This window comes from Hyposmocoma kahamanoa, unplaced genomic scaffold, assembly GCF_003589595.1.
Source record: "Hyposmocoma kahamanoa isolate Upper Pololo Valley unplaced genomic scaffold, ASM358959v1 88, whole genome shotgun sequence".
In the NCBI taxonomy this organism is placed as follows: Eukaryota; Metazoa; Arthropoda; class Insecta; order Lepidoptera; family Cosmopterigidae; genus Hyposmocoma; species Hyposmocoma kahamanoa.
Window position 1 is genome coordinate 10,442,097 of NW_020654466.1, and position 18,755 is coordinate 10,460,851.

At 33.6% G+C, this 18,755-nt stretch overlaps 1 protein-coding gene across 1 annotated transcript in view; it reads right to left on the reverse strand.

The window, feature by feature from the left end:
* Positions 1-12,929: 12,929 nt before the first annotated feature.
* Positions 12,930-18,755, reverse strand: part of LOC113235752 — an 18,193-nt gene continuing 12,367 nt past the window's right edge. The window contains exons 3-8 of the mRNA XM_026471640.1: positions 16,363-16,487; positions 15,848-15,964; positions 14,230-14,408; positions 13,621-13,653; positions 13,396-13,535; positions 12,930-13,120 (exon numbers count right to left, since the gene is read on the reverse strand). Coding sequence (XP_026327425.1) covers positions 12,997-13,120; positions 13,396-13,535; positions 13,621-13,653; positions 14,230-14,408; positions 15,848-15,964; positions 16,363-16,487 — 718 coding nt within the window. The 3' untranslated portion in view covers positions 12,930-12,996. The remainder of the gene's footprint in view (positions 13,121-13,395; positions 13,536-13,620; positions 13,654-14,229; positions 14,409-15,847; positions 15,965-16,362; positions 16,488-18,755) is intronic.

Sequence of the window (18,755 nt, forward strand, 5' to 3'; positions counted from 1 at the left end):
ATGAAACTATTTTTCCGGATTTAAATCGCGTATATTTGTTTTTTCAAACAAACCGACGTTTCGGGCCCTTTACAGGTCCCATGGTCACGGTTGTCAACCGTGACCTGTAAAATGTGACCATTTAAATTCGGAAAAATAGTTTCATTTCCTATGTGTAACAATCGCGAAAACCTAAGAACTCGATAGATCCTATGTTAGTTATTATGTCCTAATCATTGCTTACAATTATAGTCCTAATATTATTTGTGAATAGCCGAATAAATGTTTCTTTCTTTCTTTCAAAGCATGCCATGAAGAACTCGGCAAGAGAGGGCCACACTTGATACTAATATTATATTTGCGATAGGAACTGTCTGTTTGTTTTTTTCCGTTTTCACGCCAAAATGGCTGAAATTTTGTTGAATTTTGGTATAGAGATAAGGAAAAGGACATATGCTACTTTTTGTGATCAAAATACATCTTAACGGGTATTAAATAGAGGATTAAAGTTTGTATAGGATAGAAGATCTTATTAATTACATTTGCTAATTTCAATATTATCCATTTATATAATGAATGTAAAAATTGTACGCGGACGATGTCGCAGGCAACAGCTAGAGTAGAATAATTGTCAGTTAAAGGTTACTTTGTTTGTAAGAATGAGTAAAGGAAAAACGAATTAAGTCCTAACCTTAGTTTAATCTTAGTAAATAATTCTCAATTTATTTTGTTGCATTAATAGATCACTTCCTTGTACTGGTACTTAAAATACTCGAAATAGTTGTAAACGCTCTGTTTATTTGCAGTGTCTCCAATGTAAACGTGGATGATTTCATTACTTTAAGATTCTTATATTTTAGGTATTCGCCAAAAAACTTGACACAAGTACAGTGAATGTGTATATGGGGAAGAAAGAAGACCATAATACTATAGCACACGGCATGTACATTAGAGATGATATCATTCAATTGTTAGTATTTGATTGATGTAGTTGTTTGGATTTAATTTTATAATATTTAAATCTATAATACTGTATTTTTGCAAAATTACAACCTCAATCTTGTAACCATTGGTACCAAACCAATACAAGAAGGTTCACTGTTACACTTTCTATTGAAGAGAAATTACGGATTTTATAATTTCTACAAATTTTATTAAACAAATTCAAGAAACTTATTTCATCATCATCAACCCATTTATATGTCCCACTGCTGGGCACGGGTCTTCTCTCAGGCGAGTGTTATAGGTCATAGTCTGCCACACTGGCCAAATGCGGGTTAGGGACTTCACACGTTTTCCGAGGGTTATGAACCTTAGACGTGCAGATTTCATCACGATGTTTTCCTTTACCGAAAAGCTCATGGTACATTTTAAATTAAATTTCGCACATGAATTCCGATAAACTCAGAGGTGCGAGTCGGGATTTGAACCCACGGCTTCCGCTTGGTAGGCGGTAGGCCAAACCATTGCACTACCACATTGACTTACAAATAAATGGACGACGGGTCTAATACAAAAACCACGAAAAAAATGTCCCAAGTCAACCTATTTAAACGTAGTGACATGTAAAGGAATATGAAAAAGCTAAAACGTTGAATTTAAATTGTAATGTCATCGCAGTACTGTCTAATTTTGCTTGCTTCGCTGTCAGTAGAACAAACGAAGACTAAAGCGTGAATGACGCTCTGTATACGATTTTAACGCCCTATAAGTTCGGACACTTTTTAGCGCGGACCCGACGTCCATATAATTGTAAGTCAATGCACTACAACAGCTGTTTAACTTAAATGATTGGCACGCTATGATGGCCGTTTTGACGTTTGTCCGCTCATCATAACTACGTTGAAGGAGCTAATTGCTGTACATTGGCGTATAGTTTTACGACACAACTCGGCATTTGTTTTTCGAAATTCGAAATTTATAAAAATGGAATCTAATACGGTCGATACTTATAAGATCGCTGGTCCAGCATAACTCCTACCTCCTGCAAACTCGCGTCAAAGCTCAATGCAAAACAAAGCAGTTTCGAATTGACGATATATTAAGTAAACGTTTTTATTTTCGTTTTATTACAACTTTTCAATCAGCAACCCCTTGCAATACTAGTTGTAAATCTAAAAACTTATAGATACGACTCGCATTTGATGAAATTCTTTTCGGTAATGAATTGAGATCTGACCTCACTATTGTAATCTGTTAAAACGGCCATCATAGCGTATTGTAATTATCCTAACTGTATTTATACATTTTAGACTATTAATGAACTGGAATATAACATTAAAACCAAGATTCCAACGTCATGCAACGACCCTAGACTTAACCAAGAATGTAGCGCGAGTTGATGTTCAATTGTCCCCAATGTCTATGAAGGCAGATTATCTACTTTTTAGAAACCGTACTGGTTATAAGAATAGTCCTCAGCTAGAACTCTTATCTCCTCTTCATTCCGAAGAACTTTACGGAGAGATTGAGTGAGTACCTTTTCGAACTCCACATACGAGGAGTAATAAAGCTCCTTGTGAAAGAGTTCGTCCAGGGAAGTACTGCCACCTTACTTATTTCTGCCGCCAAGAAGTATTGTGAGGATTATTACGTTCCGGTGTAGAAAGGTGAGGGTGCTGATGTAATTACAGGCACTTGTGACTTGTGAACTTACGTCTCAGGCTGTCGGACGCCGTGGTAGGTATGCGATTGAAAGCTCTGAGTGGCACTGTAACTGTTGTGGACAGGCTTACCATCAGGCGCACGACTTGTTCGTCCCGTCACTTGATGTTATTAAAAAAAACTTGTCAATTTATGTCTCAGGGTGACGGGCTTGGCGGCAGAAATAAGTAAGGTGGCAGTATAAGGCAGTATTTCCCTGGACGAACTCTTTCCCAAAGCTGTACTACTTTTATTTCAATTTACTCTGTGTTTAAGTATATTAACTTATGATTCAATATAAACTATAAATAATATATTTATATTGAAATGATAATATGATACTTTGTTTTTTTTTTAGTTTCATGGCAGAGAACTGTCGTCTGGTTGGTATTGCAATAATTTCACTCTTGGGATCAACTGTGCACGTCGGCCATGCTTCGTTTAAAATTAGTGATTGCAAATTTAGGTTCATGGTAAGTATTGAACGTTAAAACTTTTTATTTTGTAAATTTTCAATGCGTAGCGGTGGTAGTCCAGTGGAGTGTCTTGCTTTTCGATTAAGAGCACGAATCCCTACCGATGTGGCGGCCAGTATCTATTACTTCGCCTCTCAAGCAGTGACTGTGGGTTCAGATCCAGGCATTCAATCGCATCTTTTGAGTTTCTCGGAATTGATGTGTGAAATTTGATTTGAAATATACCATGAGCTTTTCGGTAAACGAAAACATCGTGTTGAAACCTGTACGTCGAAGAAGGTTCTTTACCGTCACAAAACGTGTGAAGTCCCCAACCCGCATTGGGTCAGCGTGGCGGATTATGGCTTAAACCCTCGCCTGAGAGTAGACCCGTGTCCATTAGAGAGACACAAAACGATATTGCAACAAGTCTTTTAAATTTTCTCAAAAGTTTTACAGATATACTTTCAAACGTTCGCGTTGCATTGTATAAACATTTGGAAACGAGAATAAACGCTTTCACATACGAACACGTATTTTTGACACCCACTTAGTTTCTCGACGTTTCGGCCAGGTTGCATTGGCCGTGGACACGGCAGTAGGTAGATTTGAAAAATACTTATTCGTATGTAACGCGTTTATTCCCGTTTCCAAATGTTACTTCAACAGATTATGTATAAATAGAGTTCCTCCCTAAACGAAAATGCGTATATTTTTATAAACTGTGTTTTAATGTCAAATATGTTCCTTGTCCTAGAAGATGAATACAATAATCTATGATGACAAGTCAACTATCTTTCTAATATACGGTTGGTTATACTTATTTCTTATCTACGTCCTAATTAACAGGGACCGGTATAGGCTTTTTATTTGTATTGATTGTAAATTCTAACATATCTCCATGTATATTGTGTTCAATTTTGTATGCGCTAAAACGCCTGTAACGGTTACCTCTTTTATTACATACATTATGCATGAAATTGACCTGAACAGTTAAACTGATCAAAAATATGTACACACTTCAAATGGCCTGTTTTACATATACGTCCAGAGTGTGTTATATCTAGTATATCGAGTTCTTAAGCTATTTTTTGGAAGTGAAACTATATTTTCGGATCTTAATTTAATTGTGTATATTTTTTCAAACAAACCAACGTTTTGGTCCCTGTGTAGGTCCCATGCTCACGGCTGACTGAGACGGAAAAGTCATCAACCAGTTATGTTAGTAATATTAATGCAAACCACTCTGTTCTGCACTGTAGTTATTAATTTAAGTACCTTATTTTTAATTAACTAAAGAACGTTCCAATTTACGTTATATAGGTAATACGTTTTGCAAAATACTGTTATCACGAAAAACAAAGTAAACGCGATTTATAAAAAATAGTTTCATTTTGAATTCTAGTATGTCAATGAATTTACGCTGAGATTATTAACTTAGTCAACCTTGAAGTTGATGCTATAGGTTATTTTTTTTAAATTGATAATTCATTTATTTGTTAACTAAATTAACGGATAACTCACGTATTTACAGTCGAATTTTTACTCAAAAAAAATCCTGACAGTCCGGTCACTCATTACGGCTGCGGGCGTAGGAGGCAGTAAATACATACATAGTAGAATAAACCAAGTAGGGTAACTCTGAACAAAATAACCGCGCAGCTTGTACGTGTGCGCAACAGCCGCGCGTCGTCTACGGACGCACATATTGGCATAATAATGAAGAGCGCGTTCAGACGACCAGTGTTGTGCAACGCTACAGTATCCTTAGTTTGTGCGGAGTTACCATGCATGTTCTTATTCTACTATGGTATATACGTGAGTTATCCGTTAGTGTAGTTTAGTTGGTTTTCAAATATTTATCAAAATTATTTATTTGTACGTATTATATTTTGAGCTCTTTGATAATTTTATTGTCATAATTATTAAGTAGATTTAATATTTGATTTGAATGTTCACTGACCACTTTTGATAAAAACCATTCGGATATATCTATACACGTTTTTGCTTAGTATGACCATTTAGATATGTAACTTTATTTTATTGAGGGATGAAAAACAATTGAACGAAGTGGTTTTCTTGCGTAGTTAGAATAATTGTACAGTTAACTGTACAATCAACCACATTGTCTATGATGCTAACTAGACCTTTTATCTTTATTTACTAAATATTGCACACGACAATTCACTTCTCATATTTATAATATTAAATGATAAGAATTCATTTCTTGGTTTGGCATTATGAAATTCTTCTTTATTTTGTTGATAGATTTGTGCATATAATACTGTTATATATGTAGCCGTCAGATCCAGAGAAAGAAGTAGAAGATCTCGAAGAGCTCGTTGAATCAAAGATGATTTACAGTTTACTGTAATATATCTATTGGCAACAGGTAGCTAGTTTTGCTTCCGGGAGCGACAGGAGGTTTTTTAAAAACTAAAAATAAAACTACATTTAAACTTAACTAGACAACTGGCAGAGTTGGATGCCCGTCGTTTAATGTCTCTCATCAATGCATTTTAAAACCAAACTTATCTACCTCGGGGCTTTGCACCACAGGATGTTTGTACTAACAGTAGAATAGATCGCTTGTAAGTACCTATACTAACAAAATGGACTATACTTATATTGTCTGCAACAAATGGTTTTTATTTTATTTATTTAATGTTAATAATGAAATATTTTAATATTATTTTACGCTAGAGGTATGTTTCTTTTTGTGACTTAAAAAACAATCCCTAGAGCCGCGAAATCAACAACAATTGGGACATTCTTTAACGTAAAGGCGGAGGAAAATCATTCCACATTTATGCAGTGTTAGTTGATTGGTTCAAAGTAGAATCTACTTTCTCTATACATGGTGTACCCTTGACGAGCGTTTTGTTACTGCTTCGAGTAGTAATTAACTGAACCGTGGACAAAAATATAATGTAGTCTGGGATCTGGGTAAATATTTATTATCTTTGTTTTCAGGTTCTCTAATTGAAAATTTGCTATCGATGCATCTAAGGGATGAAATGCGTTCAATGGTGCAAGGGGCACTAATTAGTCTATTCAATACAACGGAAATGTTTGGTCCTAAAGTTCGTTATTTCAGGTTAAATGTTTTAATTATGTACCAATGATGTAATTAATCAACCTGAACATATTCGTAAATTGTAAACGCAATTTTATGTGAGAGTTATTTTCAGGTTAGTTTTCTTCACCTAATTTCGGTGGCAATTTTTTATATTTAAGTATTCGAGTAAATTATCATGAAATATTAAATAATATTTCATGATAATATTCTACAATATTATATTATGAAGTTAGGTAGAGAAAACTAACCTTTAATTATCCTTGAACGTTATTAATATTTTGACGCAACTTGTTTAACCAAACTGGGAACAAACCAAATCAAGATAGGAATAGAATATTTTAGATAAAGATGCAATACTGAAACTCTATCCAAAATTTGTAGTAACAAATAAAGAAAATACCAAGCTTCTTGGCTTTGGCAGTGTCTCTACGATTTTTCGTAAGTATGTAAATAATTTCTTTTGGAATGAATTCAGGAAGGCTCAGTTCCAGATATTTGAGGAATCGAACAAATTCATGAGAAAATTGATTATAATAATGAATATAATAACAACTGCGCAAAATAGAGGATTTTTCAAAATTGACGATCATCTTATAATTTGGAATGATGTTGCATGCTTATGGAACGTTTCGGTAAGTATTAGAGATATAATATAGCATATATTAAAAAAAACTAGTATTTAAGATCTAAAGCACGTATATTTGTTTTTTCAAACATACGTTTGGGGTTCTTTACGGGTCCCTTGGTGATGGCTGACGTCAGAGACAAATTATATAAGCGATATAAATCCGAAAAAATAGTTTTCTTTTCCGACACGAAAATCATAGATTTTAATCGATATATATCTACTTACATAAGAACATACCATTGAATCATGCTTTGGCCCGATTATAAATGCGATAGCAGTAGAACCGTTTATGAAAGAGTTAGTCCAAGTACTGCCACCTTACCTTCACATTTATTTACGTTTACTTTTTTCACGTTACGTTTACATTTAAGTAACTGCCTCCGTGGTCGAATGTTTACCATGCTGGACTGCCACGCAGAGTTCCCGGGTTCGAATCCCGGGCTGGGAGGAATATTTGTATGGCATTACATACAGTACATGTATTTTTTTTTATATAACGCACACACTCAACATAGCCCCGCACTAGGGAAACCCTGTGTCACGGGTGCCATAGACACACACATAGACAACCACAAATTACACCCAAACTCACGAGAGAAATAAATGTAGGCCATACAAATATTTCTCCCGACCCGGGAATCAAACCTGGGACCTCTGCGTGGCAGTCAGTGGCATGGTAACCGTTCGACCACAGTGGCAGTTTTATTTATTTTTTATTTATATTATATATATATTTATATTTATTTTATAGTTTTATTTTTATTTGTTTTAGTATTTATCTCGTGAGTTTGGTTATAATCAGTGGCTGTCTATCTATGTGTCCATAGCATCCGCGACACAGGGTCTTCGTAGTGGTGGAGGTTATTAGTGTGTGCGTTATTATTATATTTCTGCCGCTAAGCAGTAATGTGAGCGTTACTGTGTTTCGGTTTTGAAGAGTAAGGGTGCTGGTGAAATTACGGGCACAGGGTACTTATCAGCTTATGTCTTGGAGTGTCGAGCGCAGTGGCAGTGTCTTTCAGATCTTTGAGATTTAAGGCTCTGAGTGGCATTGCAACTGCTATGGATAGACCATAGCAGATAGTGTCGCTTATCATCAGACACGACTTGCTCGTTCCGTCCACTTGTATCATAAAAAAAATATATTATTTGCTATAAATATTATGAATAAAAACATACATGAGTTGAGACCAGGGGTAAGTGAAGTAGCACGAGTGAATGAACGTTTTTTTTTGTTGTCGAAGAATTCCCACTTTGAAGAGAAAGATATTGCCACTGAGACATCAGTCCTACTAACGGATTTAACTGTGAGTGGATTAGACACAGCTTATTCCTCTCACACTGGGGGTCCGTACAACTTCGCTGATGATGCTAAAATTGTCGAAGACATCAGGTTCCATAATTTACATGTAAGTATTTTACAATTTTAACATTGCTGTCAGGTGTTTCGATGGATATCAAATAATCTTACCTTGAATACAATTTCTGTTTATACATTTTCATTCAAATATGATATTTAGTTAATGTACCTACATGCCTAGTTAATAAAGCTTATTTAATAGATTGCCTAACAGATTTAGGTAAGATAATGTTTGAGCTATTGGCCAATATTTTATTTTTTATTATTATTTGTCTTGATTTATTTGTTTATTAATTAATTAAACGTTTGAATCAAATCTTTCTGTGATACAGGTCCAAGGTAAAATATATTGCGCAAACGCAAGTACCAAGGGATTTCGAAAGTTTTTTATCGAAATAAAAGATTTCACTATATCTATTAAAATAAACTTGAAGTTTATGAAGGAAAACAAAATGAAGAAATATAAAAAGCCACATAATGTGTTCAAAATTGATTACTTGGGATGGAGGTAATATTAAAAAAAAAAAAATGCAATAAATATTTATATTCTATTCTAATACAGTAAGTAGCAGTAGAGATCCTTGTAAAAGAGTTCATCTAGGAAAGTACTGCCATCTTACCTATTTCTGCCGCCAAGCAGTAATGTGAACAATACTGCACTCGTAACGAAAAAAGGCACAACTATGCGTACTTTATACAACAGTTGTGCCTTTTTACGTTCCGAAGGCAGAATACTGCGTTTTGAAGGTTAAGGGTTAAGGTGCTGGTGAAATTACATGCACATGGCACTTGTCAACTTATGTCTCAGGGTGACGGGTACTGTAGTGAAGTTCAATCATAATATACGAAGTGCTTGTCCGTATAGATTAATATTTCCTATATTTTATTATTAAATTACTTATTATTAACACAATATACATACGAAATTAAACTGTTTTTCGGATCTAAATCGCGTACGTTTGTTTTTACACACAAACCAAAACGTTTCGACCCTTTACACGTGTCATAGTCACGCGTGAGATGGTAAAATCATCAGTCAGTTATGTCCAATATTAATGTACACCCTATATTTTCCACTGTAGTTACAAAAGTTGTTAATTAAATACTTTATTTTTAAATTTTCTTTACAAAATTTAAAAATTTGAATGTTCTTTGGAACATTCCATTTTACATAACGTATGTGTTTTACAAATTATTTAAAGAAAATGTTTTTTTTTTTAAATTAACGTTATTAATAATGGCAAATAGAATAAATTAAAACATATTAATTAGTACTGCAGTCTTATGTTTGCTTGGGATTGTTCATCACAAAAATACTGGATCCCAAACTGGCGGTACGGAGAAACCATATTCCCTGTTGAATTGAATAAAGAATTTTCTTGACAATTTTAAGTCACTTCCATTTGTAGTTGTGGATGACGTTTTTATATCACATTAAGTTAAAGTATCTCGATAGTCATATTGTACCTACTTAGATACCAAATAGTATCAGATTACCCCGTACGTACGTGAGGCGCACCATAAGTTTCCGGAATGAATAAGAAAAAAATACTATAAATGGTCAGAAATGAATTTATTGTTTCTTAAAATATTCTCCGTTAGCGTTAATGCCCTTTTTCATACGAATGAACCAATTTTGAAAACATTTATGCCACTCCTCCGTGACAATCTCTGAAACATATTTTTCATACTTTTCGACAGCCCCTTCAGATGATGAAAATTGTTGGCCGCGTTACTGGTTCTTAATTTTTATAAGTTGACAGTAAGATGAAATAAACTGTATTCTACAGCGAAAGAGTTCCATTTTCAAATTACTTTTTAAATATTGTTTATGTAAGTGGCCAGTTCCGGAAAAACTTATAGTGCGTCCTATGTAAAGTAAATAACACGATAATTGTCATATATATCAGATGTAATACCGTATTTTGAATGTACATTTGCTGTAATACATAAGGTGTGTTAGTACTCAATAAATAAATATATCAGAAATTTGCTAATGGATTTCGAAAGTCGCTTATTATTGTTCCCTAATTTTTCCAAATTACTCTTTTTATAAATAACTCATGAAATATTGATTTCCTTTTCAGAGACGTGGACTACAATAATTTAAACGAATTAGTTTCAAAATCATTCATTAGCGCTTATCTACTCCAAGAAGTTCCTCGATATGTAATAAAACACTTTTACGATGTTCTCCCACGAGCTACAGACATAGCGAATAGTGAAGTAAATGATGATTTAATAAGCTTTAATAATATTAACCTCTCGAAACATGACATAATTAATAGTAGCAAAATAAATGAAATTAACGGAGACATTATTCTAAAAACTATAAAAAGTGTAGATTACCAAAATATTACAAATACGAATAGAACACAATTTAAAATTAACAAGAACCTTGTACAAAATAGTGTTACAACAAAAGTATATGTAAAAAAATATCACAATTTTTTACAATAAAAACGGCCAGAACACATAGTGAAAACTGTCATACAAGAAATAGAAGTACATCGTCAATGTTATAAGATTGAATGGAAAGCACTGGATAAAAATATTACAAAAAATTGCATGTATGACTATAACTTAGGGCTCTTACACATAAACACGATACGACGTCGTCGCGATATATGTAAGAACCCTAAGGGCGTACGCGACGTCGTACCGTGTTTATATGTAAGAGGACTTACAATTATCGTAGATCACAAAGAACAAAAGGAGATTTTTAATTTAAATTGTTTTACAATGTAATGTTCTTTTACTTAATAAAACTATTAAAAAAATAATAGTGTTTTCTGCCAAAAAACCTAATGCTTACGACTTCATAGTCATGCTGCAGAAGAATTGTGTTGATTCAACGCCTTTATTTTTTTTACTTAATGTGACTGATCCACGAGTATGTTATTTTAGATTATTACAAAGCAAAAGGAACGTCAATATTTTAAGATGTCACCAAATTGTTTAGGTTAGTTATGAATTCGGGTCATGGAATTATTATTTCGACCCCTCCTACGTAAAGTATCGTGTGTCGAAATTGCCAGGTTTACGTTTAGTTGCCAAGGGAGCGTTTTAAAGTTCTGAATTCACTGAAAGAGTTATTATCTAATAGACCATCTAATCGATATCTAGGATTTTGTAAGCTTTGCCGAACAAAACTGAGAAACGCTAAATTCACGTGTTATGCTTATTTTAGTGAATTCAGAACTTTAAAACCCTCCCCTGTAAACTTGGCAATTTCGACATATGATATTTTACGTAGGAGGGGTCGAAATGTGAACAAAATATCAATTTTGAGTGTGTAATTATATTTGATATATTTCATACGGGACTTACACAAGCTGAAATATGAGTATATCAGAAATTTAACGACGTATAACGAGTGCATTGATACGGATACTTGACATATGAAAAGGTCTCAATTAACGATTTATTCTTGCTGAACCTAAGCAAACTCGTAACGCTGTACCTGAGGACGAGGGACTCTTAATAGACAGTCAACATTGACTTATCCGTCATTCCAGTGACCTGATTTATATAAAGTAACATGCGCACCAGAACTGATATTTTCTTTGTCTTTTACTTTTAATCCGTAATTGAAGTAAGTACTATACTATAAATAAACAATATACGCCAACTCATTACATAGATATGTTTCTGAATACAATAAAATGTGTTTAATAAATAGCACACTTAAAAATCTATTATGAATCTAGTCATGTTTGCTTTTCATTCGTTGGAATAATGAAACTAGAGTTACTGACACTGAAACGTGTGAGCCGGGAAAAGATACCTCATTAAGTTTATTAGATACCTCAATTAGCAGTAAACCGCCTGGTGAAATAGTTCGTCCAGGGAAGTACTGCCACCACAGACATATCATTAAGTTAATCGATAAGATCTTATATTACAAAAAGACAGTTATATGAATAATAAGTTCATTTTATTGCACGGACAATAATTTTATTATTTGAAGTCGATTAAAGTCTTAGGGTCGTATTCCAGAATCGTACTCAATGCTCAAGTCAGGATTTGAGCAGACTTGAGTATGATTTCAAGCACTGGAAATACGACCCTAATGGCAAGGACTTGAGTATGATTTTCAGTGCTCACTGCAATACTCAAGTCCTGACTTGAGCATTGAGTAGAGTTCTGGAATACAACACTTAAATTCTTTAAGTAATCAGCATGTATTAAAAACAAGTTTTAATAACGGACATAACTATCTTATTCTAGTATTTTTCTACTATATTAATATATCACGACTACTTGTAATCAAATACTTGAACAATCATTATTCTATTTAGAATCGATTCCGTTCAATCAATCGATTTAGTGCGGAAGGAGGTTTCCCATCACTAAATAGTTCTTGTGACGTCATAGTGGGTACGAAAACTGAGGCACGCTTGGTTTTCATACAAATTGCTGAACATGCGGCGTCTATCCAGATGTATGTTTGTGATTGTCACCCTACCTATTTTTACCGTCAAGCAGTAATGTGAGCATTATTGCGTTCCGGTTTTAGAGGGTGCTGGTGAAATTACAGGCACATGGGACTTTTCAATTTTAGTCTCAGGGTGGCGGGCGCAGTGGGATTTAAAGCTCTGAACAGACGTGTCGCTTACCATCAGGCACACGACCTGCTCGTCCCGTCACTTGGTTTCATAAAAAAGGTACCTTGCATTGAATTTGACTTCTCGAGTAAGTATGTATTTGATACATAGTAATTAAATGCAAGAATATTTCTCCATAAGATACCTTTACCTGTGGATCGACCAAGCTTGTGTCCAAGTTGAAGACTAATAAGTTAAAAGACGACAACAAAGTTAAACAATATATTAAAGTAACAGCGTCAGACTTACACAGGTTTGTATACTACGTTGTCTTCGTCAATATCATCTGAATAATCATGAGCAAAACTCTCTTTATCGGGCGCTGGTGAAAGCACATTAATGAGTCTCGGTAATAGTTCTGTTGTTTGACTGTAACAAAGCATAAATTCAATATTATTGTAAACTCGTATGTACGTGTTGGTTTAGAATCGAACAATAAACAAATTGCAACTTTTTGATGTTGGAAATGTGAATGCTGTTCTAGATAACATAATTATAATTTTTACTTTCGAATCAACGTGTGGCTATTGTCATCGATGTACTTACTTAGGTATTTATTCAATAGGAAAAGACAAATTGTTTTATTAATCAAATGTTTAACCAATATTTTTATAAAATGAGTTTCAAAATTAAATAGGACTCACGTTTTAAGACGTATAGCAGAAACTGTAGACCCTTGAAATTCCAGGTTTGCTCCCAATAATTCTTCAGTTACGTAGGTCTGATACATCGATAGTGTCTCTCCCATTATGTTCAATGATTCTTGAGTTGTTGTGTCTTGTCCCTACAAATGAAAGCAATACACAAATTATGAATAAAATAAATAAATGAATAAAATTCGTTGAAGGTAGTACAATAAAAGCTTTTACCATTTGTGTCACCTTGGATCGTGGTTCCATAGCCTGCAAATAAATTATTTAGTGTAACGCTTTTACCATAAACTCTGTTTTTAAACAATTGCAAAGGGGTGCTTTTATCAAAGGATGTTCCTCCGCAAGGTTTATTCGGAATTTTAACCGACTTCAAAAAAATTAGGAGGTTCTTAATTCCACTGTACGTATTTTTGTATGTATGTTACGCGATAACTTGAGAACCGACTTTGATGATTCTTTATTTGTTGGAAAGAAGATACCTTAGTAGTAGTCCCATTAAAATTTGAAGAAAATATTCCACCACTAAGGGTGGCAAACTAGGGGCTGAATTCGGTTTCGCATTCTAAATAGATGTAATTCCACGAACTTTTGAGGTCGGTTTTTTTAGTACTCTGTACTGATATTATTAAAGTTTATTTATATATATTTTTTATTATATAATTCTGAGTGTAGGTATGATACGACTTTTATAAACTATGGTTAGATTTATCTTTTATTGGATTATGGTGTCTGGAATATGGCAATCATAGAGTAAGTCGTGTTTCCAATCCAACTCCTGTACACTCAAAACCTGATATACTAATCTGAAAAAAAAAACTCATTTACACGTCCAACTTCCGCTTGACTTCGCATTGATTCCTCTGCAATCTTATCGTATCTCGTGAGCACGTTAGCATATTTTCGCGTGTCCTTGACTTGAGTCCATGTGTCATGGAAAGCTTTCTGTTCTGGTTCCGCTGCTTTGAAATCAATTCCGTTGGGGTTGTACGTATTACTATCTCCATCTGCCGACGTATTTCGTTTAATTAAACAACTATAATTATAACAAACTAGTGGAGTAAATTCACAAAAAGATAATTGAATATCAATTTAATAAAAATTAGACTTCGTATATGACGATAATATGACGAAGAATTGATGTTATTAAATATTAATTACTAATTTTTATGAGATTTAGTTGTTACTTATGTATTGTAAACCTTTCTATATACTAAAAAATCTATAGATGCACATTATGAAGCGCATCTCTATTTTAGCCACTGTCCATACACTTAGCAAGGCTTACTTTCATTAAACTCTAATCATACTGCAACAGGTTAATTGGCTAAGGTTTAAGTTCGACATCTGCTGGCCTAATCCAAAATATTTCCCTTTTTGATTTATTGTACACTAGTATTCAGAACGTGCTTAATTTTATTGTCAATAAGATCTCGAGCTTTTCATTGGTTATAATATCGACATGACAACATAGGGCCGTTATACGATTCGTTGGTTTTGGGCGTCAAATATTTTTTAATTCGTCATCCCGAAGAATTAGCCATTTTTTTTAAATAGGCTGCTATTCTACAAAGCTTCGAAAATTTAAAATATTCAATGAAGTACCTCCTACCGTTGCTTAAAAATGTGTGAAAGTAAGTACGATTGTTTAAATTAAAATATCCGCATCAACATCAGCATCCGCATTCATCGATGCTGATATTCATTGCGGATGTTCGAGTCGTAACATTACCTAAAAGGTACGCTGATATAATTTACAAACCTTCCAGAAACAGACTGTAAGCCGAAAAAGCAGATCACATACTTTGACAAAATTCCGTAACGATTAAGTTGGCAGATTGATTAGTGCCAATGCTCAAGTATTATTTTTGTAATTTTTACTCAAATAACGTAATTAATGTGGCCGGACACTGATTTCCAACAGGCCTTTGCTTAGTTTGGATAATCAGAGTTAAACAATCAATTTGTACAACAATTACTTAATTAGGTTTACGTGCAATTTTGTGGTAACTTGTTTCATCTTTGTACAAATATTCTTGTGAATATTACTATTATTATTATTTCATGAAAATTGTTAATAAACGTTTTGTTAATAAATGTCACGTGACAAAATCATTCCAATAATATTTTATTACAATATCAAAGAAAATAAAAAGCTTTTTCACGTATATGATAGATTCAGTAAGGATGTATATTTTCGCGTTTTTTTAAATACCTAAAATCAGCATCAGCATCACCGTAAGCTGACGTTAAGGTCAAAAATCAGCATCCGCATCAGCATCCGATGATGTGTAAAAAACCTGCATCAGCAATAACCTTAATTGTAAGGTGAACAAAAGATTGTCGACTGGCGACAATAAGTGGTTTTATCTCGTGTTCTAGGTGTTATATCGCTGCAAAAAGTCCTTTAACTATCAAATTAACCTATCGATACCGAAGATCATACCGGTGTCAGCTATTTCTGGTCCCATTCTGCGGCTATGCCGAGGTACGCCAGCGTCTAAATCTACATCAGGTTTGTCGTAGAACTGACCACGTCGCATATAAACAGTTGTATCTTGTCCTGAAAGATTATTTCCAATTAAAATTGGAGATGAAGGTATATTCGAAAAAAATTTCGTACCTCAAAGGAGAGGAGGAGGAGACATAGCAGATTTTTTTTTGTAAAGCTGTGTATCACTACCACTCAACAGATGGTGGTGCATACGCTATGCTAAGATGGCCGCTGAATTAGGAGCGCCGTAATATCGCATAAATACTTGAAACCCGAGAGCTATATAATCTGCTATGCCAAAAAGAAAAAATACATCGACGATAAGAACACGTAACAAGCATTTTGTATTTAAGTAGTTGTGATGCGATTTGCAATTCAAATGTTCATCGTATTTTCGGATGCTACCGCGATTAAACCTTACGCTTCAACGTCCCAATAAGATAAATAAATAAAATTTTGTCACTAACTTGTGAATGTGAGGTATTCTGCCATTGAATAGTTGTAACCATAAGCGACGCCCGCGGCGATAGCTATGATCAGAGCTAGCATGATCACACCACTTAAAATACACCCCAAGCAGAAGGTTAGAATTCTGAAAAAATAAAAAAACTGGTATAAATTAAAGTAATCTTGTGAATTATAAATTACTTCCATCCAAAGGTTGGCTGGCTGAAATCGCTTAAAGCGATAAGACCGCCCATTGTACCACCGCTTACATTTATTTTAATTGTATTGTATTTGTTTCCTTTTTTGGTGTACAATAAAGAATTTTTGTATTGTATTGTATTGTAATTCTATTAACACAATTCAAAGTTCAGTTCTGGGACTGAATGAGAACGTGTCTTGTAACAAATAGAGTGTGAGATTTTGTGTAATTTAAAAAAAATCTTTATTATCGTTCGTTAAATTCCGTCTTGTTACTTAAGTTAGTGCTGAACTTGTAAAATTGTATATAAAACAAGATGTTATATTAGCAATAATTTCACAAAACAGCATGTCACAGGCGTCTATTATAATTATTATTAAACTGTTGGCAATATACATAGGTTTATTGTAAGAGAAATATTATGTAAAAAAGTAGTTATTTCATGTATGATAGTTTGTAGCCACCATTGACTTACAATTATATGGACGTCGGGTCCGCGCTAAAAAGTGTCCGCACTTGTAAGGCGCTAAAATCGTATACAGAGCGCCACACTCCGCTTTAGTCTTCATTTGTTCGACTGACAGCGCGATACTGCGATGACATTACAATTTAAATTTCGAATAGGTTGACTTGGGACATTTTTTTCGTGGTTTTTGTATTAGACCCGTCGTCCATTTATTTGTAAGTCAATGGTAGCCACAAACAAATTTAAAAATAGAAAAGAATTCGCAATGTCGTAGTATTTTATGAAAATTATTTCGTCCCAGTCGTTGTAAACAAAAACAACCAGTTTTACTCTGTAATTTAGTTACTAGTCAGGCGTCACGATATTCTAGACAGACATGGTTAGAGCCATTATCTATATACGCGCGCTTAAAACTTATTTGTCATTTGTCATTGTCATGTTATTAGAGAACATTACAATTAAATTTTACTTCTGGTTAAAACTATAACATTGTTAAAAACTGTTGTATCTGAGCAGAATGGTTGATGAGCGGTACAGACACGCTTTTTAGGCTATGTGTAATAATTAACTGTAATTAGTTTTTTCGGTACTAAATAATAATAATAATAATAGATCTAATATATCTCGAGTAACAATACAAAATTTGTATTGTTTGTTAATAAGACAAGCACATATAGGAATATGGATATCACAACAATGTCTCATGTATGCCCAACGAGCGCAGGATGGAGTCATAGTAAAATAAGTACTTTACAAAGTAACAACACGGCTTGTGTACGAACTATAGTATGGACACACAGATTCGCATAATAATGAAAGGCGTTTGTGACCACCAATATTAGGGCGCGTTCCTATTATGTATTATAATACTATCTCAAGTTTTCTTACCTATCAATATTGACTTCGATTTAATAAGCTATAGATATTACCGGTAGTGCTTGTTTCACACAATTTATATTATCGATAGCAATATACTACTACGCAAAAGTATCGACACTCGATGCCGATGGTATCGGCAATAATAATTTTATTAATGAATAAGTAAGGTCTAGTGTCAAAACTTTGAGTATTTTTGATACTATTGTTGCAGGTTTCAAAGTATCGATAATTTTTAAAGACTATAAGTATAAAAATTATTTTTTATTTGAAAAAACCTAAATTTAAACTTATTTTAAGAATCTTTTATTATTATAAAATCATATGCTTAATTAATAAATTTATTTGTACTTCAGCTGAAAAAAAGTGTATGAAAGAAAAATAACACGCAACATCGACAGGAGCAATGCAGTCATGAGAAAGAAGAAAATGTGTAAACAATTAAATTTTACGCAAATGTGAATTAATTTATTAAGAGTTAGAATTGTAAATAGGTAATTTGACCAAGTCGGCAAGTAAGCGATATGCCACATATTGCTACTACCTAGTTGATTACTTTTGGTAATGTAATATAATCAGAAAATAGTTTGACATTGGTGATTATTAGTAAGTAGCAGTGGTAATAAAGTAGTTATACTAAATAAGTATGTATTTTATTTGTATTTAGCTCTCTTAATCGTAATATATTATTTGTATTTTAGTAAGTAGTAAGCTAATTTAAGTACCGAGCTTGTTAGCTCATCGCTAGGTGGTTAAACCATTAAGTTTTTACCTAGCGTTAATGTAATAAAATTAGTTAATGTTTTTGAAATTGAATAAATAAAAAAAAGTATGATAAAGTTAGAGAATACGAAATTTTGCAGTTGCAAATC